General features: G+C 50.5%; 1 protein-coding gene across 2 annotated transcripts in view; it reads right to left on the bottom strand.

Moving 5' to 3' along the window:
* The window catches only part of SRGAP3 (SLIT-ROBO Rho GTPase activating protein 3), an 83669-nt gene that overhangs the window by 42285 nt on the left and 18496 nt on the right, over positions 1-22888 (bottom strand). For both annotated transcript variants that reach the window (XM_050313090.1, XM_050313091.1), the window contains exon 2: positions 2162-2354. In XM_050313090.1, coding sequence (XP_050169047.1) covers positions 2162-2354 — 193 coding nt within the window. The remainder of the gene's footprint in view (positions 1-2161; positions 2355-22888) is intronic.

The following is a 22888-nucleotide window of genomic DNA, read 5'->3' as shown; positions in this document are numbered from 1 at the left end:
ATACACAGGCAGAACAACCACATCCAGAAATCTGGATGCACCTGGATGTGAACCTGGAATCACCGGGAGCCGCAGCAATTGCCAGATCCAGGGCTGGCACAGCCCGCTGCACACGGCTACACAGGGACAAAGGAGCACCGAAGGGACCGTAATTCTTAGGAGTGTCACAGCCTCATCAGAATAATGACACACATGAGCAGCTGGGGAAGCAGCACAGATGAGCCTGGTAAGGGCAGGTACAGAGCAGTCTGGAAGAACAAAATGTATTAAGAGAGCCTCTTGACATGGAATGGGCAGTGAGGACTCATCAGGAGCGAGCACTGAAATCCAGCTCACTCGATTAACACCATCACCACCAGCACTTGTGCCCAGATGTTTAATAACAGTGGAGAACCACTGTCACCTGTGGACACCACACAGCAGCAGCTTCCAGAACTGTGAGCACGCCAAGCAATGGAGAGCCTTCACACTGCTCTGAGCTAGTGGGAGAGGCCAGACACCCCCAGAGCCTTTGTGGGCTCATCTCTGAACCACAGCTCCTTCCGGGCCAATTCCTTCCCCAGGACAGTTATCCCTGATGCAAAACACCGCAGCAGCCAGCCCCACACAACTGACACACAACACTGGATGTCAAAAGGACAGTGAGGATCTGAATGGCAACTCAGCAGCAGCAGAGTTTGGCATAAGAAACCAGCAAAGCCCCACTCATTGGAGAGACCGAGTAAACAGATTAAATGGGATTTAGTAATATAGAATAAATAGGATTAGTAATGTAAGAGCAGAAATCGCTGCTCTTGCTGCCGAAATGGGAAAAGAAATCACAAGGAGTTAAAGGAAGAAACAGACTGCGAAGAGCCCAGGGCTGGCGAGGCGAAGGGCATCAGACAGCCAAACCTTTCCCAGGCTCTCGGGGAAAGGCGCTGAACAGGGGCTGCAGTCTTTGGCCACTGAACTGAATGGCACGAGTTTCATCTGCAGCAAAGGGTACAATTCCAGTTGAGAGATTCTGTCATGAACATTACTGGCAGAAGAAGAGTCAGAGGCCTCGCTGTGGCCCAGGGAGGCAAAGGTGGGGAGCTGGGGCTGACGTGGTGCAGGGGGAGCAGCCAGGACCAGCACCTGGCAGGCACGGACCCTACCAGGTGCATCCCACAGCTCCACGAGTGCTGCCCAGGGAGATCCTGCGCCCCGACAGCACCAGGAGAGGGACACAGCAAACCCTGACAGTCACCAACACCCCGTGTGACCACTGAGCATCATCCAACCCGGCACACTCGGGGACATGCGGGGAGCAGGGACCAGCCCCCCAACAGCACCAGGGCAGTGGCCTTCACCAGAGCCTTGAGGTCACCAGCCAGTGGAACACACCAGCCAGCACCCTCACCACAGAACACTCACCTCCAGAATCAAATTCTGACTCAAGTTTGTTTTGCTTTCTGTTTTTTTCAGATATTTTCTCATTTAGCCAAGTATGGTTAAACTGAAAAGAAGCTGCTTTTGAAAACACATTCACACATCCACAGATTTCACAATTTGCATCATCAGTTTGATTCTCACACGATCCCAGCATCCAGTTCATACTTCCTATTTCAAAGCTTTGTTTCTCAATATTTCCACTAAGGATTTGCCTGGCTCCAACACCGCAGGCTGCATACAGAAAACACACATGCTTCATTGCAAATAAATTGCAGTAAATTCGATTTCCAGAAACTGCTTCCAAGCCTGAGCCTGTCAATGAGAATGAGTGCAACACACAGGTCCCGGAGAGCCGAGGACTGGGCTATGCAGAAACCAGGCGTACAAACCTGGCCCACTGCAACTTGCACAATCAAATGAGTGGATGAATTCAAGCCCCTTCAAAAAAATCAAGGGGTTTGACTCCTTCCTGGCCCAACTGCTATTTTTGCCGCCTTACACAAGAAGGGCACATTAAGTGCAATTCGGGCAGCACAGACCAGTAACGCCGTGGTGGAAGTCTTGGAAAGGGACACGTCCAGTTCTTTCGGTGAGCCCCACACAGGGACAGGACAGATGAGGTCACCGCTGACCTGATGGGCCTTACTCCCCTTTAGGACTGTGCAGCTACAAACCAACCTCCAACGACTGCAGCAGCCTCCAGCCAATCATTTTGTCCCAGTTTGCCCTGGGAACACCTGCTTACTTGAACTGGTGCTCTCTGGAACTGCGGATCTTGGAGGAGAAGCGCTCAGCCAGCTTCTCCAGGCTCCGGGAGTACTCCAGCTCGATCTCGGCCTTCCTGCGGAAGAACTCCTGCAGGTCCTGCAGCAGCTGCAGGCGCGACTCCGACTGCTGCTCCAGGCATTTGAACTGCTCCACCAGCTGCGTTCGGATCTCTGCAGGCACACAGAGAGAACAAAACACAACATCAGCAGCAGACACTGGCCAGGAGGGCTGCCCTCCCAGAGCAAATGGCACAGCTCTGCTGGAGCTCCTGAGCCCTGGGGTGAATTCAGGGTTTGCTAAAGGCAACAGAGCTTCTTGCCAAGCAAGAGCTGAACAATTCCATTGACCAGCCTCATATTAAACCTTGTTCTTGTCAAAACAAACAGCTGTGTAAGAGCACCAAGAGCAACTTCAGAGCTTTCAATTGCCTTTTGAATCCAGCAAATGATACTTCAATCCATCTGGTACTATCTGAAATCCCGTACTCTTTGCATATGAGCTAATTTATTATTTCTTGATAAATGCCAATGTGAAGACCTACAGGACAGCCAGCACTGACCTAGAGGAAGCAGGCACTGCCATGCACCCTCTTCTCACCCCATCCTCCCAAGTTGCTGGGTTAATCAGTAAATCACACGTGGTTTTGGCTCAAAGGCTTAAAAAGTCTTTTGGACTCTTCAAATCCCAGCTCACAAACACCACAAGCTTCATCTGTTCCAGGTTTATTTCCTTCCCCATAGGGACCTTCAGACACTGGGACAGACACACTGCAGCCCCCATGACCTTTCCCAAAGTGGGCTCAGCAGTGTCCAGAGGTGCCGGTGTGGGAATGGGCTCCTCGGGCAGCCGGTGTCTCCCAGAGGACCCCAGGTACCCACTGGGGTCCTGCAGGGAACAGGCACCCAGGAGCAGCAAACAGAGCTGGTCTCCAGTGCTGACCCTCACCTGGCCCTGCCAGAACTCACAGCCTTGGGCACAGCTCACTCCTTCTGTTCAGCACATCCCAATCATTGGAACTGTTTAATGTTTCTCCTCTTTCTATGCTGGAGTTGTACTTTTCACCTTGATCCTCCCTATTTTGAGGATGCTTCTCTCCCATGGTCAAAGACCAATTGCACTTCTTCCAGTTCCCTCATATCCTATCACACAGCCAAGCTGCAAATCGCCAGCACAGGGCTGATGTCAGGAAGGGATCTCAGGGCTGATCTCAGGGCTGATGTCAGGAAGACAGGCAGGCACGGGGAAGGGAGCACTGTGCAGGGGCACAGCCAGACCCTTCACCCTGCCCGCAAGAGCAGCAGCACAGCATGGGTGCAATGGAAATACACCTTCCCAACCCTTCCAACTTCGCCCAACCCTTCCCAACCGCAGGCAGGGTTTGTGCAGCTCTCAGATGCGATGTGGCCGGGACGCCTGCGCAGGAGCCACTTGCTCTCCTTGGAGCAGCAGCTGGGCTCTGCCCGGAGGGCTGGGGAGCCCCGTGGGAGGGGCTGTGCAGAGCTGGAAACAGGAGGACAAACCAGACTAGACAGTAGGAAAATCTATTCAAAGTGAGAACAATTGGGCTGAGCTGGCTTCAGGGAGCAGCTGCACAGCGGAGGGATCAGAGGAGTTGGAATTGCAGGGGCCGGTTGATGGAACAGGTCCATATGCTGCCTGCCTGTTCCCAGAGCCCACGAGGAGAGGGGAGTGCAGCCCCACACCCCCCTCTGCCACACCCCCGCAGCAGAGGCTCGCCTTGAGACACTTTGCTTTCTAGAGCTCATCCTTGGCTCCTTCTGCAAATTCAGCACAGTAGGATGACCAACGGTACCTTACCTGCAAGAGCCCCAGCAACTAAAAATACCTGCACCGCCTGAAATGGCTGCCAGGTCACTGGGACACTCAGTGACCCGCATCGAGACAATGCAGAGGTGTCATTGCAGTGCCTGGAACACTCCTCAGTACCCACACATTACACACATGCACACAAGGCAGAGGTGTCATTGCAGTGCCTGGAACGCTCCTCAGTACCCACACATTACACACATGCACACAAGGCAGAGGTGTCATTGCAGTGCCTGGAATGCTCCTCAGTACCCACACATTACACACATGCACACAAGGCAGGCTGGCCTAAAATCAAAACTCTTGGAAATAAGGAATGCTGAAAGCTCAGAAATTCATCACTCACCTTATGTGGGACCCTCCCTGGGCACTTTCTTTATGTTCTTGATACATTATGAGAGGATAGCACAGTTGTTCCTAAAAATGCCTCCGAGGCTCACACCACACAGACATGGCGAGGGACTCGACACATGGCACTTGGCCACCAGCAAAGCCATTTTCTGTTCCCAAAGTCTGCCTGGAGAACCATGTAACCATCCCCGCAGTAGCTAGAGTGCTCCAGATTGTTTCTGACCTGCATCCAGCCCATCTGCAGGCAGGAGGATGCTGACACGGGAGCCAGAAGGGCCAAGGCCCCGAGCAGAAGAGGAAGGGTGAGAAGCAGTGGGGATACTCAGCACAACTGCTGCCTCTGCCCGGCCAGAGCTCCCTGGGGACCCTGCACACAGACATCAGCCCTCGCTCACAGAATGCAGAAACCTCAAAGTTAAGGACAATTTCACTCTACAGGAATACTAGAAAGACCCTTAAAATAAATTAATATGGCTGCTAAAGGAATGGAGAAAAAGAAACTAAATTGTCACTGCAAACAAGGTCTCACAATGACAGGTGACAGATTACCTCAGCTGTTACTCTCTCTGTCCCTGTTTGCTGGGGTCCAGCTCTCTCCATCCCCAGCATACTTTGACCTTCGTCAACAGAATTTCTTTGTTTTCCCCATGCCTGTAACATGTTGTTTTGACACTTTTAAGCCTCCTTGCAGGAGTTCAGCCAGGCCAGTGCCACCCTGGCACGTGGCAGCAAAGGGCAGGCTCTGCAGACGTGGGGAGCTGTGACCCTAAAGCCACCCAGCGATGAGCTGTCACACTAACAGCTGAGATGGACACTGACCCCACGAGCTGCTGCTGCTGAATGGGAAAGGTTTGTGTAGAAAACAAAACGAAGAGCTGCTGACATCATCAATGCAAAGACAGCAGAGAGAAGGACATTGCTCAGTGCTCCAGGGTCCCTGGGAGTCAGCGCTCACAGACACAGCCCCGACAGCACCTGCAGTCGCTTCCCTGCTTCCAGCTCTGCTCTGCTGCCACATTTCATGGCACTCTCCCTTCAGTTAAATGCCTTTTCATAGAACCAGGGACAAACACAGGCAGGTAGCAAAGCCTTTTTCCACTCTTCAAGCCTGCTGCCTAGGGAACAGTAGGAGCACTCTGAGGGCATCCATCTTCCGCCACCTGCTCAGTGGAGCTGGAGACCAGCCCCGTGAGGGAGAGGCACCCATGTGCTGTTTGACCCCAACACCCTCCATCCTCCCCCTCTGCTCACACACCAGGGGTGGAGAGAGCGGGTCCCCAGCAAACCCAAACCCAACACAGCTCTGCTAACGCCCTGTGTGACACCCTACAACCCAAACCGAAACCCACACCCCTTCCCCAGCAATCCCAAACCCAACACAGCTCTGCTAACACCCAGTGCAACACCCCACAACCCAAACCAAAACCCACACCCCTTCCCCAGCAATCTTCTGGTCAGCAGCATCAGCACAAGCTGCATCTTGTCCTGTTCATCGTACAGGGATTCACAGGCCTGGAATTCCAACTTTAAACTGAATGCCATGGAGAATGATCCTGGAGAAAACAAAATTCCTTGACAAAGCAAGGAGCACAGCAATGGTCAAGACAGGCTGCAGGACTGCTAATCCAGAAGAGAGAGGGAACACCTGTAACCAGAACATCTGCCAATTTGCCTGTAATGTTCGTGAATCAATCAGCCCATATCCCAGCCTCCACTGCTCGTTATCCTCAGGCCACGCGAGATGCTGGCAGCAATCACACTTCCAGGCTGCCAAGGTATGGCAAAGCCTCCCACCAGTCAAAGCCCCCAGGAACGCTCCCATCCCTCTGAAACCTGGTGAAAGGCTCCCAAGCACCAGAGGGGACGCAGAAGGAACTGAGTGTGATGGCCAGTCAGCCCCACAACACGGAGCACGGGATAAACCCACTGCAGAACCTCTCCCACCACCAGAAGCCAACCAGTACCTGAGTGTGACAGACCGTGGAGATGAGAGGCATGGTTTGTATTTAGCCTCTGGCAGCTTTGTAAGTGAATGGCAACATTAAAAAAAGTGGAAAAAACCCAACAACAAACCCACAAAAACACCACCCAAAAACTTGCCAGAGTTATTCAAAAGTCAGCTCAGGAAAACAACAGCTGGAAGAATACAGAGATGCTGTCTTTGGGGGAGCAGACCGGAGGACACAGCGATTTACAACTCAAGAAAGAGTATTAGCATAAGATAAATGGATGTAAACTTGACACAAAGGAAATTACATGAGAAACTGGAAAAAAATCGGTAAGATTATGGGTCAGCCCAAGCAGCACATCAACAGCTTGAACGGGCCTTGAGAGGAGATGATTCTCAGGGGCACTTCTGCTGGGCTGCTGCAAATACAAACCTTCGGAAACCCTGGATTTCTAAGATCACCACTATGGCAAGGCCAACTCCACACTTGAGGGAGCGCTGGGCTGGAAATGGACACTCAGTGTGCCAGGGAGAGCATAAAGACGATTCCCCAAACCCCTTCAAGACACCAGAAAAGTGCTGTCTTGGTTGATCTAACATCTTGGCCAGTAGATCAGGGTAAGCCTCATTTTTTCCTCTCCTTAGCTGTTCACCTCATCCATTCTCCAGTGAGGACAATGCTGGCAGCCACACACAGAGCCCAGGAACACTCACACACATCCAAATAGCATACCTCTGACACAGGGATGAGGCAGGGTTTGACAAAGAGCAAAATTATCTAAGACACACTGTGGCCAACTCGAGCACTCCTATAAGAACCAACAAGCTGATGTGGACAGGTCAAGCCCAAGACAACGTGCTCAGCTCCAAATCATTACAAGCATGCTGCTACTCCAGCCCCTCCCACCCTCAGCTTGCTGAAGGATATTTTCCATATGCTCTCATTTTTCAAATATAGCAATTCAAATGTAGATGAATGCCATCAGATTAATGCAAATTTTACCACTGGTAAACATTATTATTATTATTATTAATATAATCATCAATATCATTCACTTATTCCTCATGTTTCCATACAGTTCATGGATGTTCATGGTGGGCAGCAGCATCTCTGAATTTCAGGAATTCACAAATACCATGTTGAAATCCCAGCTCCAGTTGAGACTGTGGCAGCACTCCCATCAGCTTCAATGGAGCTGGGATTTCATCCTCTGGCAGTAAATGGGCTGGTAAGACAATTCTGTTCCCAGGCAGTTCTTTTGCAAGTCTCCCCCCCCCTCTTCCAGTAACTCCTGGCTCCAATACTTCTTACCTCAAGTGCTGGTAAGGGCCAAGCTCAACTGGCATCAGCCACAGCAGAAGGACAGTGGGACCTGCTGCGGAGTTCATGGATGGGCAATGCATGTCAGGTGTACGATGGGTTATTAAATAAACCAAAGTCTATATGGGCAAACACCGGTGAAAAGCAGGCAGTGGAAAATCCTGGACAGTTAAGACTCCCGAAGGTGTGGAGCCCGAATTGACACGTGAGAGACCACAGGAGCCAGGTGTGCTCCAGCACAGGGACCCTGAAGCCCTGGGAGTCGGTGACGCTCCAGCCGGTAGAGCCAGCTCGGAGCCCTGCACAGCCCAGCCCCAGCAGCTGCAGATCGCAGCCAGCACCCTCCTCCCCCTCCTCCTCACGCTGCCCCCTCCCCAGCGCCCTCCCCCAGGGTCCAGCCAGGCCAGAGCCAGGCTCTGGCTGCTCAGACAGGGACAGACAAAAGCAGAGGTTTCTCTAGCAACGGGCAGGGATGAAAACTGTCAGACATCCTGCTTCTCTGTCCTGTTTCTCCTTGGCTGGCAGCGAGCAGGACCAAGCCCTGCAGCCAAGTCCCGAGCCTGGGGGTCTGGCTGCAGCCCACCTACCTCCCCAGTCGGGATGCCAAATTATCCATCCAGGAGAAGAGTGGTGGATCCTCCCACTGGACAGCCTGGGACAGGTGTTCCTCAAACACATGCTTCACCCCACTGATTTGTGACAAGTGAGAAAAATATGCTTGGCAACAAAAGCCATTATTTTCCTCACAATTGGGATTAGAACCAATAGTTTATTGCAAATATAGCACAGTAAGCTGGACTCGGGGAGTACCCAATTCTTCTACAAATTCGGAATACACTAACAAGGTCATTTGACTCCCACTTGCTTTTATTCCCACTTCAGACTATCCATTTGTTGCCTTCCCTAAAAGCCCAGCCCTCTTCACCATGGAATTAAGTGCTTTGTCATCCCGTGTTTCACCAGCACACACCATTTCCCTCGGGAGAACCCTCACACACACAGAGCTAATGCACCTGAAGCATGGATCCATTGTGAAATGCCAGCGGGCTATTCCAGGTAGGCACTGCCAGCACAGCCCCAAGAGCCACTGGAACCCCCATGTGATCCCAGGGAGCTGGGCTCAGCCCCCTTGGACAGGGATGCTGGCAGGGCAGATCCTCGAGAGCCCACATAGCACAGTGTTCACAGGATGCCCCTGCTCCCGGCACCTCCACAGCCACTTCCATATGCCAGTGTGGTCCAGCAGCAGTGGCAGGAAGAAGAAGGGATGGTGCTGCCAGAGGAGCATCCACCTTGTGAGGGCTGAATCCAGGCCAAGGCTCTGTCAGGTCCAGGCAGTGACACTATCAAGCTGGAACAGCCAAGGAGCTGCAGGGACCACGGCACAGAGCATCCACAGACAGAGCTGCCAGCAGCGCATCCTTCCACCGTGCAGCTCCCAGGGAGCCAGTGGAGAGAAGCTGCAGGGAAGGCACAGAGCAAACAGCCCAAAGCAAGCCGACAAGCCTCCCCCCTCCTTCCTTCCTTCTGTGTCATTAATAACATCCCTGCCTAGACAAAGACAAGAGATATGGTTCCTGGTAAAACAAAGAACAAGACAAGCTTTTTATCTGAAACAAGACGTTCCAGGTTCAAGAAAAAAAATAAAAAAGAGAAAGGAAAACACTTCTCTCTAGTCTGAAAACAACTCCTGTGGCATTCATTTCATTTTTCATGTGTGTCTTTAATCCCCAGTCCGCTCCAGCACAGTGGCACTTCCCCTGCACAGCCCCCCAGCTTTGCCTGTACCCACACCAAACACTCACACGAGGGGCAGTGACAGCCTGGGCTCTGCCTCCTGCTCCCTACAAATTTTCTTTCTAACAAGACATCCCCGAAACCCAACTCACTCACAGCAAAATGCACAGGTAAACAATGTGGTTCAATGTTTCCCACTGCCCTGGCCCAGATGGGCACACGTGGGGTGAACAGGGCCATCAGAACTAGGCTGGGGTGGGCCTGGCCTTCAAAAGGCTTTTTGCATTCCGTGGTCAGCCCACCATAGCAGTGGCTACAGGAATCACCTCCGTGTGCATCCCCTCTGAGGCCCCAGCGGCGTGTGGGCAGAAATGGGTTGATAATGGCTTTCCATGGTTTTCCAACCATCTGCGAGGAGCGTAAATCCCACACTGCGTTCCTGAAACAGCATCCTTCTGCAATCCCAGCAGAGCAGGGGCCTCCTGACCCTCTGGGAACTTGGCCAAACACACGGAAGCTGAGATCAAGGCAGCAAGTGTTATCCTTTCCATGAGAACTGCCGGCTCCTGTATCCCAATAGGAACAAGCCCCACCCCAAGGCCCGGTCAGAAGGGTTTGACGATATGTTCCTGCTCTCCCTGTGGAAGAAGCTGATGGCTCTGCACAGGGTCATTCAGCAGCTTCCTGTAAAGCAATCCAAGCCAAAGAGTCCAGTGCTGTGACACTCCAGCTCTCCTGAGCAGTGGTCCCTGAACATGGAACGTCACCAGAGGGAAAAGACCTGGCAGCAAAGCCAGCCCCTTCCCCCCAGGAGTCTGAAGGAACCACTGTGAGAACCTGGGCAGACCACAGCAGACCAGCACAGTGGTCTAGAGAAACATCCAGAGCTGGAGGAACCACCAGGTATTGCTGGTGGCCACCTCACTCCCACTCCCCCTCTCCGAGGCACAGGGTCCATGCTGGGGCTCCTGGCAGGAAGCAGCAGTGTGAGAAGGGGACAGACAGGGAGGTGGATGCTGGAGCAGCAGAGATGTTCCACCTGCTCTCCTCCACCAGCACGAGGTACAACCTCCCTGCATGGAGGACTCAAGCCACAGGAAGACATGCAGCTACTCAAGAGTACAAGACATGACCCAACAGAGAAGACCTTCCATGGAGCATGTTTGAACCCCCGGGGGTCAGACCACCTGATCCCGAGATTCATAGCAACGCCTCACTGCGAATACAGGAGAAATCCTTCCCCACCATCCCCTTCTGCTTTTTCACTGAAGCACAGACACTCACCCTGCAGCACCCAGAACTTCCAGGAAACCACTGTAGCAGGGGCAACAGGTTAGGCCAGATTTAAAACACTGGTAACTTCCCCCCCCCTCATTTTTTCAAACCAAAGTTCAAAATGCAAATGAAAAAGAGTTGTAAAGTTTTGAAAATAAAGCAACTGAGTCATTTTTTTTGCTTTTATACTTTCAGAACCTAAGTTAGTAGGGCATTCTTTGTGAGAAAAGCAGAACATGCCCGATCAGATGATCAGTTAGAGCCACCACAGCTATTTCCGTTTGACTGTTCACCGGCACGTCAGAGAGGGGAATTCCATCCCACTAAAAATTTCTGGGTCACAAAACACCTTCCTAGATGACAAATAAGCCTCCAGCCACCAAATAATGAAAGATCAAAAGCAGCTGCTAAGACAGCACAGGTTCCTGCTGTACAGACTGTGCACACACAAGGTAGGTGCCAGGAAACCTCTCAGACTGTTAGTCCTGGCCTAAGCAGACACAGTGCTTATGAGAACACTGAACTGGGCTTAAGGTTTAAGTAATGTCCACCAGCAGCCCCTCACATAATGCAGAGAGCAAAGAAAGATGAGGACAGCTCCTCAGTGTCTGAGAACAAAGATCACAGTTGAGATGGCAACAATGAAGCCTTAAAACCATAAAAAATAAACTGGGCGAGCACAAGAACAAGGTGGTAAAGCTCTGCTGCCACAAGGCACAGCAGCAGCAGATCCCATTGGCTGCTCCTCACACAGCCCCCTTCCCTCTCCTGTCCCTGCATGTGACAGCAAAGTGGTGGCATTTGTTATAGACCTTGGTACTCCAAATCCACAGGAGTTCCTGACAGCAGATTTCCCATAAAAACTGACTGGACAGAGATCTGGAAGCAGCCAGGCTGGCTAATGAGGAGACAGCAGGGAGCAAGTGTTCTGCATGTAGCACAGCACCCAGCTCTCTTCTGCAGGCAGCACTGCCAGGCTGACAGCTCTGCCCTGCAGGGCAGCCCTCACTCCTGGGACACAGGGAAACCAAAAAACAACCAAAGAAACCCAAACTGTGTTTATTCTTAACTTCATCCGAGCCTCAAGGCCAAAATTTCCATGGATCAAGACTGTCTGAGAACAAATATAATGGTGTGTTGCAATTATGTTCAATTTAAGAACAGAAACTGCACTTCAAACCACACACCATGAGTGCCAGACAGGAAGAGAGAGCCGGCAGGGGAGCACCCGGACTGGGCACCCCAGGAATGCCAACAGCAGCTTCCCTGGCTGGGAACACTGACTGCAGCCAAGCAGCTGCCCCTCCAGGTGCTCTCAGCATGGAACCCAGTGCTGCTCAGGGATGCTGGGTCCTTCCTCTTGGAGACTGAGGAGTAGGCAGATCTGCTTGCAGGAGAAATCTCCCCTCAACAGAGGAATGGCTGCTGTGCCATGGAAGCAGGCTGGAAAGCAGGAAGGGTGCCAGGAGCACTGCAGCTCACACTACCTGCCTGCCACACACAAAAATCTCCTTCCATAAGGTTCACTGACTACAAAACATAGCAAAGGGAAATTATTAAAAAAAAAAAAAAAAGCTGAACTCCAGAGTCAAAATATCTTTTCCCAATAAGAAAAATTCAAGTGTGGACCAAAACCCACTCAGATAAATCCATAAGCAGACAGGTCCTCAAGTGAATGTATTGCAAATTTTTTCCATGGGGCGTCAGCCGCTCTCCCGTTGTCTCCATGCCAGCCCCTAATGAATTCAATGTGCTGGTGACTACACTATTTTCTGAAGAACTTGGCAAGATGTTCAGCATTATTAGAGAAGAGAGGAAAAACAGCAGAATTTAGTCATTTAATATTCTGTCTTCCAATAACTGAAGAAACATCCCAATCCCATTGAGATTACTATGGACACATGTGGCAGAGGCAAGGTGATGGTACAGGAAGGACTGATGGGAAGAATGGCCAAGCTCACACATCTGAATCCAAACTTCCTGTTGGAAATATTGCAAAAATGTGACATAATCCACCTAAAACCAGCATCAGGATTAGTTCAGAATCCAGCCCAAAGGAACTGCAGCAAGAACACATTTAACCAGTCTCTTAAAATACACCTATTTTTTATAGCCATGCTTGAGCAGTGTGGAACATCTGTTAGCAGAGAGGTAGCTGATGACCTGGAAATGGGCGAGGGCAAGGAGGAACCAAAGGAGAAGCAAAGTGAGCCCTGGCATGCGGACGTGGAGCAGAGCCAGGGGCTCTCCCTCTGACGGGAGCGATGTCCCGAGGGTCAGCAGGCACCTGGCCAGCCCCGCCTGCAGGCACAGGGGACAGGGCCTGTCCTGCCCAAAATAAACCCCTGCCCAGCAGAGGGAACCTGCCCCCCCCGTGGTGCTCCAGCAGAGCTCTGCCCTGTCCAGCCACGGTACCTGAGCCCTCTCAGGCCCAGCCTGGGGTAACTCCCTGGCACTTGGCACAGAGGCTGCTTTGTTTTACTCTGCACCACAAGAAATCAGGCAAAGCAACCCAAAGTTGTTCTCTCTACCTCTCTCTGGAAAGAGAAGCACGTGTGCAGCTGGAGCCCACAGCAGGTATTTACCCACGTTCTTGTCAGACACCAGAGGAGTGGCTGACCCTCACTTTCAAGCTGTGGTTTACCGCAGGAATTGCCGTCAGGACCGAACAAGCTTTGGGGGCTAAATTTAGGCAGCAGAAATGCACATTTTCCTATTTTTTCCTGCTTTGCACAGAGCTCTGCCAGCAGCATGACCAGTGCTGCTCAGCCATCGGCAGCACAGGTCATACCCAGGGACGGCCCCACCAGCAGTGCCTCAGCCCAGACCTCTCCACGGCCGCACAGGGACAGCCCCTGCCCGCAAGGTGCAGGGCACAGGACCACAAGCACAGCACAGCTCTGCAGCACATCCTCCTCCAGGGAGTCAGCTCCTGGGTCACTCCAGCTTTTTGCTTCATTTTTCATGAGGGAAGGTCCATGTCAATGGAAGGGTCCATTGCCTGCTGCCCGCAGGGCTCTGGCAGTGACACTGCCCAGGGACAGTGACACCAGCCCCTGTGAGAGCAGCCAGGCCATGAAGGAAACCCCTGGCTGTGCCTCGGCTGCAGCATCTTCATGCTCCTTTTCCAGCACCCTTGGCACCTCCCTGTTTGCCTGGGAACAGAGACTGCCCAGTAGTAACTCACAGCCTGAACCGGTCACACCTGCCACCACTTTTGTCTGACTGTGGGCAGCACTGAGGGAGTCAATCTCATTCACTGCCCCCACAACACTGTCATCTGGGCTACGCGGTCCTGCGCTGACCACACTGATCACTGCGAGGGAGAATTTACAGGACTGGAGGTGGAGCGAGACCTCAGAACTGCACAGCAACTCAAAGCTTTCAGAGGGTTTGGATTGGTTTTGTTGTTTGTGGTTTATTTTCTTTTTCTTTGGTTTGGGATTTCTGGTGTTATTTTAAAGAAGCCAAACTTCAAAGAGGTCCATTCCAAGCATCCAGAAGTCCCTGGCAATCCTCTACTGCCCATGTCTTTTGGGGGTCCCTGCCTCCACCAGGCCCTTGTGTGCCACAGCCAGCAGCTCTACCCAAGCGAGCTCTGTCCCCAGCTGACCGTTTCCTAAGCAGGAACAGGACAAGCACGGGGAAAGCAGAACAGCTGGCTTCCTCAGGCGTGTGCCTCCTCTGGCTCTGCATGCTGGAATATAAGGGATGCAAGAAATCTGTAAGAACTGGTTAAAGCATTAAAAAGGAAGAGCCAAACAGATCTGCTGCGTTTGTTCAAGATTTAAGAAGAGCAAAGGAAACCTCACAAAAACAGATGGAGGCTTTTCCCCCAGAGAAAACAGCTCTTCTGGCTGCCCTCCTGCACAGCTGGCATCAGCTCCAGCGCCCACTCCCTAGCAGAGAAACACAGTACATGGGGGGCACTGGGATGGGCTGGAGAAAGTCCTTTATGCACTGAATGCTCAGAAATGATGTAACCAGAGCTCAGGGCTTGGGGCTATTTAGATGCAAAGGAGAATGTATTCAAACTGAGAAAGAAAGAGCTGTACAAGAATGTGAATCCCACCCTGAGCCACTGAGATGGAATAAAGGAGAAGATCATTAAGCGGTTCACTCCAGCACCCCACATTGCTTAATCCTGGCATGGAAAGATTTCACAGATCATTAAGAGAGCAGAGCTTTGCAGACAGTTCCTACAGCCCCAGTATCCGCACAAGCTCCCCAACCTCTGTACAGCCCTAACAGGATCAAATATTATAACACAAGTCAGATCAGATTATCCAGCAGTGGCTTCTGGCCTGAAAAATCCGTGCATTCATGGATCCACTGAACCAATTCTCTTCCAGGGTAATGCTTTACATGCATTAAAAATATAGGATAATTCCTTAAAGAACTTTTCATCTTATGTCTCAAAGCATCCTGTAAATGGTAATCGTATAAGCCTCAACATCTTCAAGAAAGAGGGAAGGATTACCAGCCTAATTTTACAGATAGGATAAAACAAGTCTTTCCTTGGACATCTCTGCCATTGCTCTTTCTCCCACTGTGCCATTCTGCAGCAGAGACAAGCATGAACTTCGCTCCAAAGCCAAACTGCTCCCAGTCTGAGAAGGACAGAGAAAAGAGGAGGAAAAATGAATTGCAAAAGAGCAGAATCAAATTTAGGAGCCTGTAGGAATCAACAAGACCAACAGCAGCAGTTGCCCAACTTCTTGTATTTGCTTGATTTAATGTTCCCAAAAATATCACAGGCAACAAGCTCCCTGAAGCTTGTACCCGGCCCGGAGGTGCCCCAGCAGTGCCAGCTCCATCTGTGCCTCCAGACCAACACCTCCTGTGCATCTCCACGGCCTGATCATGCTTCACTTGGAGCGTGCCCTCCTCACCCAGGAATGCTGCTCTTCCATGTCCTCTTGGCTAATTGTGCCTTTGCAATTCCAGCACAGAGGACTTGGCTGAGGGTAAGGGCAGGTGCTCTGCTCGCTGCCTTCATCAGCACCAACCAGGAAAGCCTCAGCTGCTGCCAGGAAATCAGCGGTGCTGCTTCCTCCACAGCCCCTGCCTCAGAGAGCGGCAAAACATCGGCTGGCACTGCTCCTCACTCCTTCTTTCCCAGAAAAAGCACAATACTGGAACAGCAAGGGAAAGCTGTGCTGTGATTGATGAGAAAGCACACCATCAGTCACCGGATCCAGCGAGCCTGAAGAGAGGAAGCACAAAGACAGGGAGGAATTTCACCTTCCCAAGAACCAGCATGACCCTCCCCAACAGCTGCAAACCCAGCCTCAAACTACACTAGCAGTTTTGGGGTGTTTTAGGGTGAAGAAAGACCTGCAGAATCACAGTATTATACTACAGAAGGACCACGTGGACATTCAGAAGGTAACGAATGTGCAATAGAGAATCCAAAGCTGTGGGGAAACAGTCTCCAAAGGCATCTCCACAGCAGACAGGATCCAGATGAGTACTTCACAACTTCCTCCTGAATTCATCCTCTACTACAGACCTGGAGCAAGTTCCAGGCTGCAGACAGCTCAACTTGAGGCTAATAATATGTTCTGTGTTGGGATCGCTGGGTTGTGCCACCCACAAAGCAGAGATAATTACCCTTGTTTGCTTCATTTCTGTGAGAGTCATCACATCCTCCGGACGAAGTTATTGCATTCCTGCCTTCAAAGGAGGGGAAATCAGCATAAAGCACATTGTCTACTCTCACAATCTTCCCCAGCATCCCAGGCTTCATTTATTTCATTTATATGTGGGTGCAGAACCAGATGGTTATAGATAAACAATACCAATGAAAACACACAAATAGCCCAGTGTAGTACAAGAGTGTTAAATTCCCACCCAGAAATCAGAAAAGGCTTAAAGGTACTTGGGCAGCTCCAGGGGAAGCAAGTCAGCAGGCAAACACAATCCACGTACACCAGTGTGCGTGGATTTTTCCTGAAGCACCATCAGGGCAGAAGGGCTTCCCACAGCTACAGCTCTGGCTAAAATCAGCTGTCACTGCAGGTGACAGAAAGTAATCCCTCAAGTATTTCACTTGATTCCCTTGGTAAGCACAGAGCCAGAACTGCTGCAGTGCTCTCCCTGCAGGACTCTCCTGCCATGCTTGCCTTGTGTCACATGTGCAGAGAAGACAAGAGCTGCATGTAAGCATTCCACCATTCCTTCTGTCAAGGCACTACTTAAAAAATAAAATCCCTTCCTTCTCTTCTGCTCACACTCCAATGTGCAGAATTCTCCAATTCTTTGAATTCACATCCCTTCACATATGGCAAAAATAGGGGGCTTTCAGGTTGGCTGAGGTACCAGCCAGATAACAACAGTCACTTAAAAAATGAAGTAATGCATCGTCCTGGCAGGGTGAGCAAATAAAGACTGTCATTTGTTTCTTTATGTGAACTGCTACTGAGAGGCAGACCTAACCCTTGTTCAGATCTCCCTGACAGTCAGCTGGCATGTGCCATGGCCTGACCCCCCTCAGCTGCCCACAGGCACTGGGTGAGGAGGCACCACAGGACATCCTGGGGCAGCCTGTGCCCCTCATGAGATTTTGTACCTGGGTTTGAACCTCAGGCTACGGACACACCTCTGCCTCTCCTGTACAGCACGGCTGCCACATTCCCCTGACTCCACCCGAGCCCCTGAGACCGCACCTTGCAACGACACCCCATCAGAACTCCCCCATTAATGACGTGCAGTGGCTTTACTGCAGCTGGGGGCTGTCAGCAGGGTGCTCGCCCGTGAACACCACGCTGATGCACGTCCACCAGCCCACGGGCTGCCGTGGAGACGTGCTGGCTGAGGCCAGTGCCAGGGCTCTGAATGCCACAGAGCTGGTGTCTGCCTCTTTCCTAGCTCCCTCCTGAGCAGATTGCTAATTGCTCCTGATTTTTCACTTCTAAAATAAGCTCAGACCGCAATCTGCATAGATGCTGCAGAAAGACTAATGAACTGCCCGCCCACCCAAACTCCAGACTCCAGCAAAACACACAGGAGACAGAGGGGTGGAATCAGCCACCAGCAACCCTCACCGTGCCACTGCCACCCCAGTGGGGGACAGGGTGAGCAATGGGGAACACGGGGACTGTTCCAAATAAAGCCATCCAAATATAACCCGACCTAAGGACTGAAAACAAAGACTAAAAGGAAGCACAAGAAACCCCACCACTGCACCACTCCAGCAAGTGGGGACAGAGGAGGGGAGCATGTCAGTGGGAAGAGCCCTGCAGGACTGGGAGAGTGAGGGGAATTAAAGCTATCAGCCCCTGGTTTCTACCATTCATTTAAAAAATATATGGCTGCAGATGTACAAGGCACAAATAGAAGCAATTACGTACAGAAACCTCCCTACAAATAAACATCTCGTATAACCCATCACATGACTTTCTCACCAGATAATATTCAATAGCAAAAGCACATCAGAACATTATTTTGCCTTTAATCCTTCTGAATTGTCAGCTGTGACCATGCCACTTCCATGCACCCCCCTCCACAGCAAGCAGACACTGCTCCCCTGCTTCTGCATCTCCCAAAAGCACCACACAGAGCCAGTTACTGTAGACTTCCTGTTTTAAAACTCTATTAAATTAAGGGTATATTTGCTGCTGTGAACTCTCCCTCCCCAACGCTGGGAATACAGATGCAAAAGCAACACCAGCGTTGCTCCAGTGCAGGTGAGGTGTCTGCACACCTGCACGAGCTCCTCCTCGCCCCCTCCAGAACTGAAGCACAACTCTGAGTCACCACTTCTGTCTCTTCCTTGATCTAACGGAGGACCTATGGAAATCAGCCATTTAACTCTACATTAAGCATCTGGAGACACCTTGTAATTACCAGTTCTGCTTCTCTTCTCTCTGACAGTTTGTCAAAATACATGCAGATCCCGGTACATCCCAGAGCGTCCCAGCTCCCTTCTCCCCTGCTGCCCCCCCCCCCAGATGCAGCTGCTGCATCAGCTCCGGTATTTATAGCCCCTCTCTGCCGAGTCACTACTGTTCTAGCTTATTTAGAAGCTGCTTTAACTGCATTTGTTTTTGATAATATCACATTTATCACTCCAAAGTGTAATTCTGACACTTTGTCCTTCTAAAAGTGATACAGAAGCGACATCCTCTGCCTCTTTGTACAGATGGGTGCAGACATCCAGGATTTTATTGCCTTGCACTTTCTTTTCTCCTCCCAAGTTCAGCAGTTCAGAGGAACAGAACCTGGGTAAATCTGTTAGAAACACTCTGAGTTTGGCAAGAGAGCTGAGATCACAGGGCAGCCAACGCGGGTCTGGGCAGGGCAGTTGGGAGCAGAGGCACAGAGAGCCCTTGAGCTGCTGCTCTCTACACTGAGCTCACAGACAGCTTCTCCTCAGCCCTGTCCCCTAAGTATCCTTCAATCTGGCCTTAGGATGCTCCTCCACACCACGTAAATTGCCAACGCTATCTCAGGCTGGTTGGAAAGAGACTAAAGCAAGCAATTAGAGCTGTGTTACAAAGAGGAAGGATTTGCCATAGGTTGGTATTAATATTTAGCTAAAACAGAGAGGATTTAGGCAACAACAGTGCTTTACACACACGATCATCTTTTACTGCATTATTGTTCCGGGCAAGTCTGTGTTCCATATGGAAATTTTTTTCCCCCAGCCCTCCCAAAACCCCTTTTTGAAATGCTGAGTAATCTCTGGACAGGGATCTTGAACCTCCCTTGGCCCCAAGGTCATATCCTCAAGCAATTTTAGCCCATTTTTAGGACAGGGTTTGACATTTGGCACACAGATGAATGCTCCTTGTCTGCTCCCAGCAGTGAGTGACAGGTTCTTGCCTCCTCCAACCCAGAGCATACCTGCAGCCCCCCCCAGGAACCATTCCTTTTCTCTGCATGATGGGAAAAGCTGCTTCTCCCGATTTGTCAGCCTAAGAGTGAAAAAGAAGTAAAATTACTCAGGAAAGCGTTTCTCCATCGCTCCCGCACGTACGAAGCCCTCACTGACAGCTTGACGAAAATCTGGCAAAACGTTTTCCTTCTAAGTTAAAAAAACAAATGTTTGAAGCACAAAGTTGTTACACAAGTACCTCACAGCTATCAAAATACACACTGAAATGACCTTAGTAACAAGGGCAAGTCAAGCTTAGCAAGAGGAGAACTTAACGTTCTTGATATTTGCTTTGTCCGAGTAGCCTGTGGGCTCAGCTATTTTAAACAGCATTCCCCAAGCCTACATAATACACGTGCAATATGTTACATGTTGGGAGAATTCCAAACATGTGCTATTTCTTCTTCTCAAACCTCCCATGTTTTGAAGGCATCAGCCATGATTTTACCCACTTAAAACGGCAGAATTCAGCCCAAGGGTTCCTCTGAGTGCTCCTCCCCAGTAAGCGGCTGCCCAAAGCCAGGCTCCACCTCACACCTCAGCCCACTCCTGAGGCAGAGTCCCCTTTGTGCTTCCTTCTGGCATCATTAATCCCAGAGAACAGCCTCACAAAGGGGCCCACCCTGTTCTCATCAGCTCCTCCAGCAGCGCCTTTAACCTCTGCCCCTGAGACACCCATCACCACTTGCTTAGATGAACTCTCTGAATAAGCAGGAGTCCCTCGGGCTCCTCCTGACAGCCATTCCTTCCTTTGCTCCGTATGTTATTCTCAATCTCTCCCACACATCAACTTGCCCAAATGTACGTGATTCTGAACTTTGTTTAGCACCATCTCTTCACTCGACAGCTATACCTGAAGTGAAATCTAAATCTCGCCACCCAACACTAGAAAATGCCTCCTCTTGTTGCATCTCAAGCAAGACAAGCTAACCAGATGTGTGGGAGGACAAAAGCAGTCTGGGAAGGTCGAGGGGGGTCTGTCCTCTTGCTGTGTACAGGGGTAGGAGCCACCTCTGCAGGTCTGGGATTCAGAGCAGACCCCCATGCCCAGCAGTGTATTTTAGACACACCAGGGACACGCTTCCTCCCTACTCTGGAACTGTCTCTGCCTGTCAACACAAACCAGGCAAAACCTGTCTGTGTGAACAGCTCACCACCCATGTCAAATAGCACTTTATGGACTGAGATCCCCCCTGCAATTGCACCTACTGCAGAAAACGGGTGAGCACAGTGTAGTCCAAGGAATTCCCAAGGCCCCAGACAGCAGATTTCATGGGTGGATCCCAAAGTGAAGGAACATATTCACAGCCTTTTTATTTCAAAGCATTCTTTGTTATTGCACGTCTGTCCTTACCAAATCATTTATAAATCAAATGAAGTATTGAAGCACTTCTGGTAGAAAGCTGTATTTTCCTTATCTCCTTATGCTGTACACAGACTTTCCTAAAAATAAAATTTCAAACAAATAAAGGTGGCAGCACACTGTCACTGTTCCTCACATGAATTACTAATGTTATGACTATATCCTGTCATCAATGCCAGGGATAAACAGAAGTCTCTAATCCTACAATAACCGCGTTCCTCGTTTAACACAAGCCTCTGGTGGAACAAGTCCTGCTATATCGCACAGATCCAGAGCACGCCCTCATTCCAATCTGACAGCACAAAGCTGAAGCAGTGATGAACTTAGGGGCTCACTTATTTAGCTGTCAATAATGCACGTGGAATATGGAAGAATGACTTGCAGCAGAACACATGGAACCAGCCTTAGCCGCATCCAGCTCCGTATCTCCCAGCACACCACATTATCCCAGACTAACCAAACTGATACCCGCCCCTCCCTGCACCTCCAGTGTGTAACCAACACCCTGGCAAACGGTCCTCAAGGGAGATTTCTATTCAATTACTAAAATTCTGTCAATGTCAGCACAATAACCCAGAAACTATACCTGACACAGCTCACTGGGGTTTGTTTATAGTGCAAGAGCTGTTCCTCCTGTGAGACACTCCCAGTGAGGGATTGTGCTCACTACAAGCAGCCAATATTGACTGGATTCACACGGGGCTGGGGGGCTGTTCCTACTGAGCAGGGCCAGTTGATCCAACACTGCCACTAATCTGTACAGGAGCAGTTTCAAGCTCATTGGAAAAAAAGAAAATATTTATCTCACTGAATTGAGAAAAGAAGGTTTTAACCAGTGAAGCATCATGAACACTAACCCCACACGTGGTTGCTATTCTCCTCCATTATGCATATGACCACTGGAGCCCTATCCCCCCTTCACTGCTCAGTCTGTCCTCTAACCGGAACTGAATCCTGCCTTTTCCTGCCCTTCTCTAAGGGTTACTCATTCCTTATCTCTGTCTACCAAGGCACTCTTATTTCATCACATCACATTGGGCTTTCAGAGCAGCATCTGTAACCCAGAGCAAAAGAACCCAGTCGGTATTTTTAGGCCACGAGTCTCATGCGACACCAGGATATTCATCTTCATGGCCTAGTTCAAAGTCAAAGACTCAGATGATCCAGAGACAGTAACACTTCACAGCACTGCAGAGGGGAGTGACCCTCCAAAACCCCCCGAACTGACAGTTCTGGCCAAGACCTCCCCGCACTGGCCCTGCTCAGGAAGGAGACTGCTGTGCCCACCCTATGGCCAAGGGCAGGCACCAATGTGTTGTATCCTGAAGCTTCATGTGCTCCCTGATAATAGAAGCACTTACGGATTTAACCCTACCTGTGCACAGGCAGGGAAGCCACTCTGGAATGGTGGAATGACCTAGCATGTGGTTTTGTCCGTTTTCATGCTGTCTTCCATAAGATAATGTTGTTTCTTACTGAAGAGACACAGAAATTAGATGAGAAGCATAAATGGACTTCAGAGGTGGGGAGCACATTTCAGAGATGACCTTTAGCACCAACCATCAAACTCAGTTCCAATAACTGCAGTGACTTGACATGGTTGCTTACATAAAATGCACCCTATTTCTTTTGTACCATACCCTTACTCCCTTTAATGCATTATCATTCCCTGCTCCTCTTGATTGCTTTTCAAAAGCCATCTAAATTAATGTGAATTGGAAAAGGGTAATTATTCCTATGAATAATTAGTGTATGCTAATAAATGCAAAATAGGACAAACCACTAAGTTTCAGCAGCACTGACTGTTCCTGTCGATGACTGTCCCCAGTAAAGGACACCTCCTGCACTGACAGAGAGACAGAGGGACAGCTGTGTCCTCACTGCGGGAGCACAGAGTTAGTGTGCTCAAAGACTGACACAGAAGCTCCTGCTCTTTGCCTAAAGCACCCTGGTACCAAAGAAGGGCTGCTTTGCTCTCAGCAAAATACTACAGGAACCTGTGCT

The sequence above is a fragment of the Myiozetetes cayanensis genome, unplaced genomic scaffold, assembly GCF_022539395.1.
Source record: "Myiozetetes cayanensis isolate MyiCay16 unplaced genomic scaffold, myiCay2020 scf18, whole genome shotgun sequence".
NCBI classification, from domain to species: Eukaryota; Metazoa; Chordata; class Aves; order Passeriformes; family Tyrannidae; genus Myiozetetes; species Myiozetetes cayanensis.
This window is presented reverse-complemented; position numbering and strand designations above follow the sequence as displayed.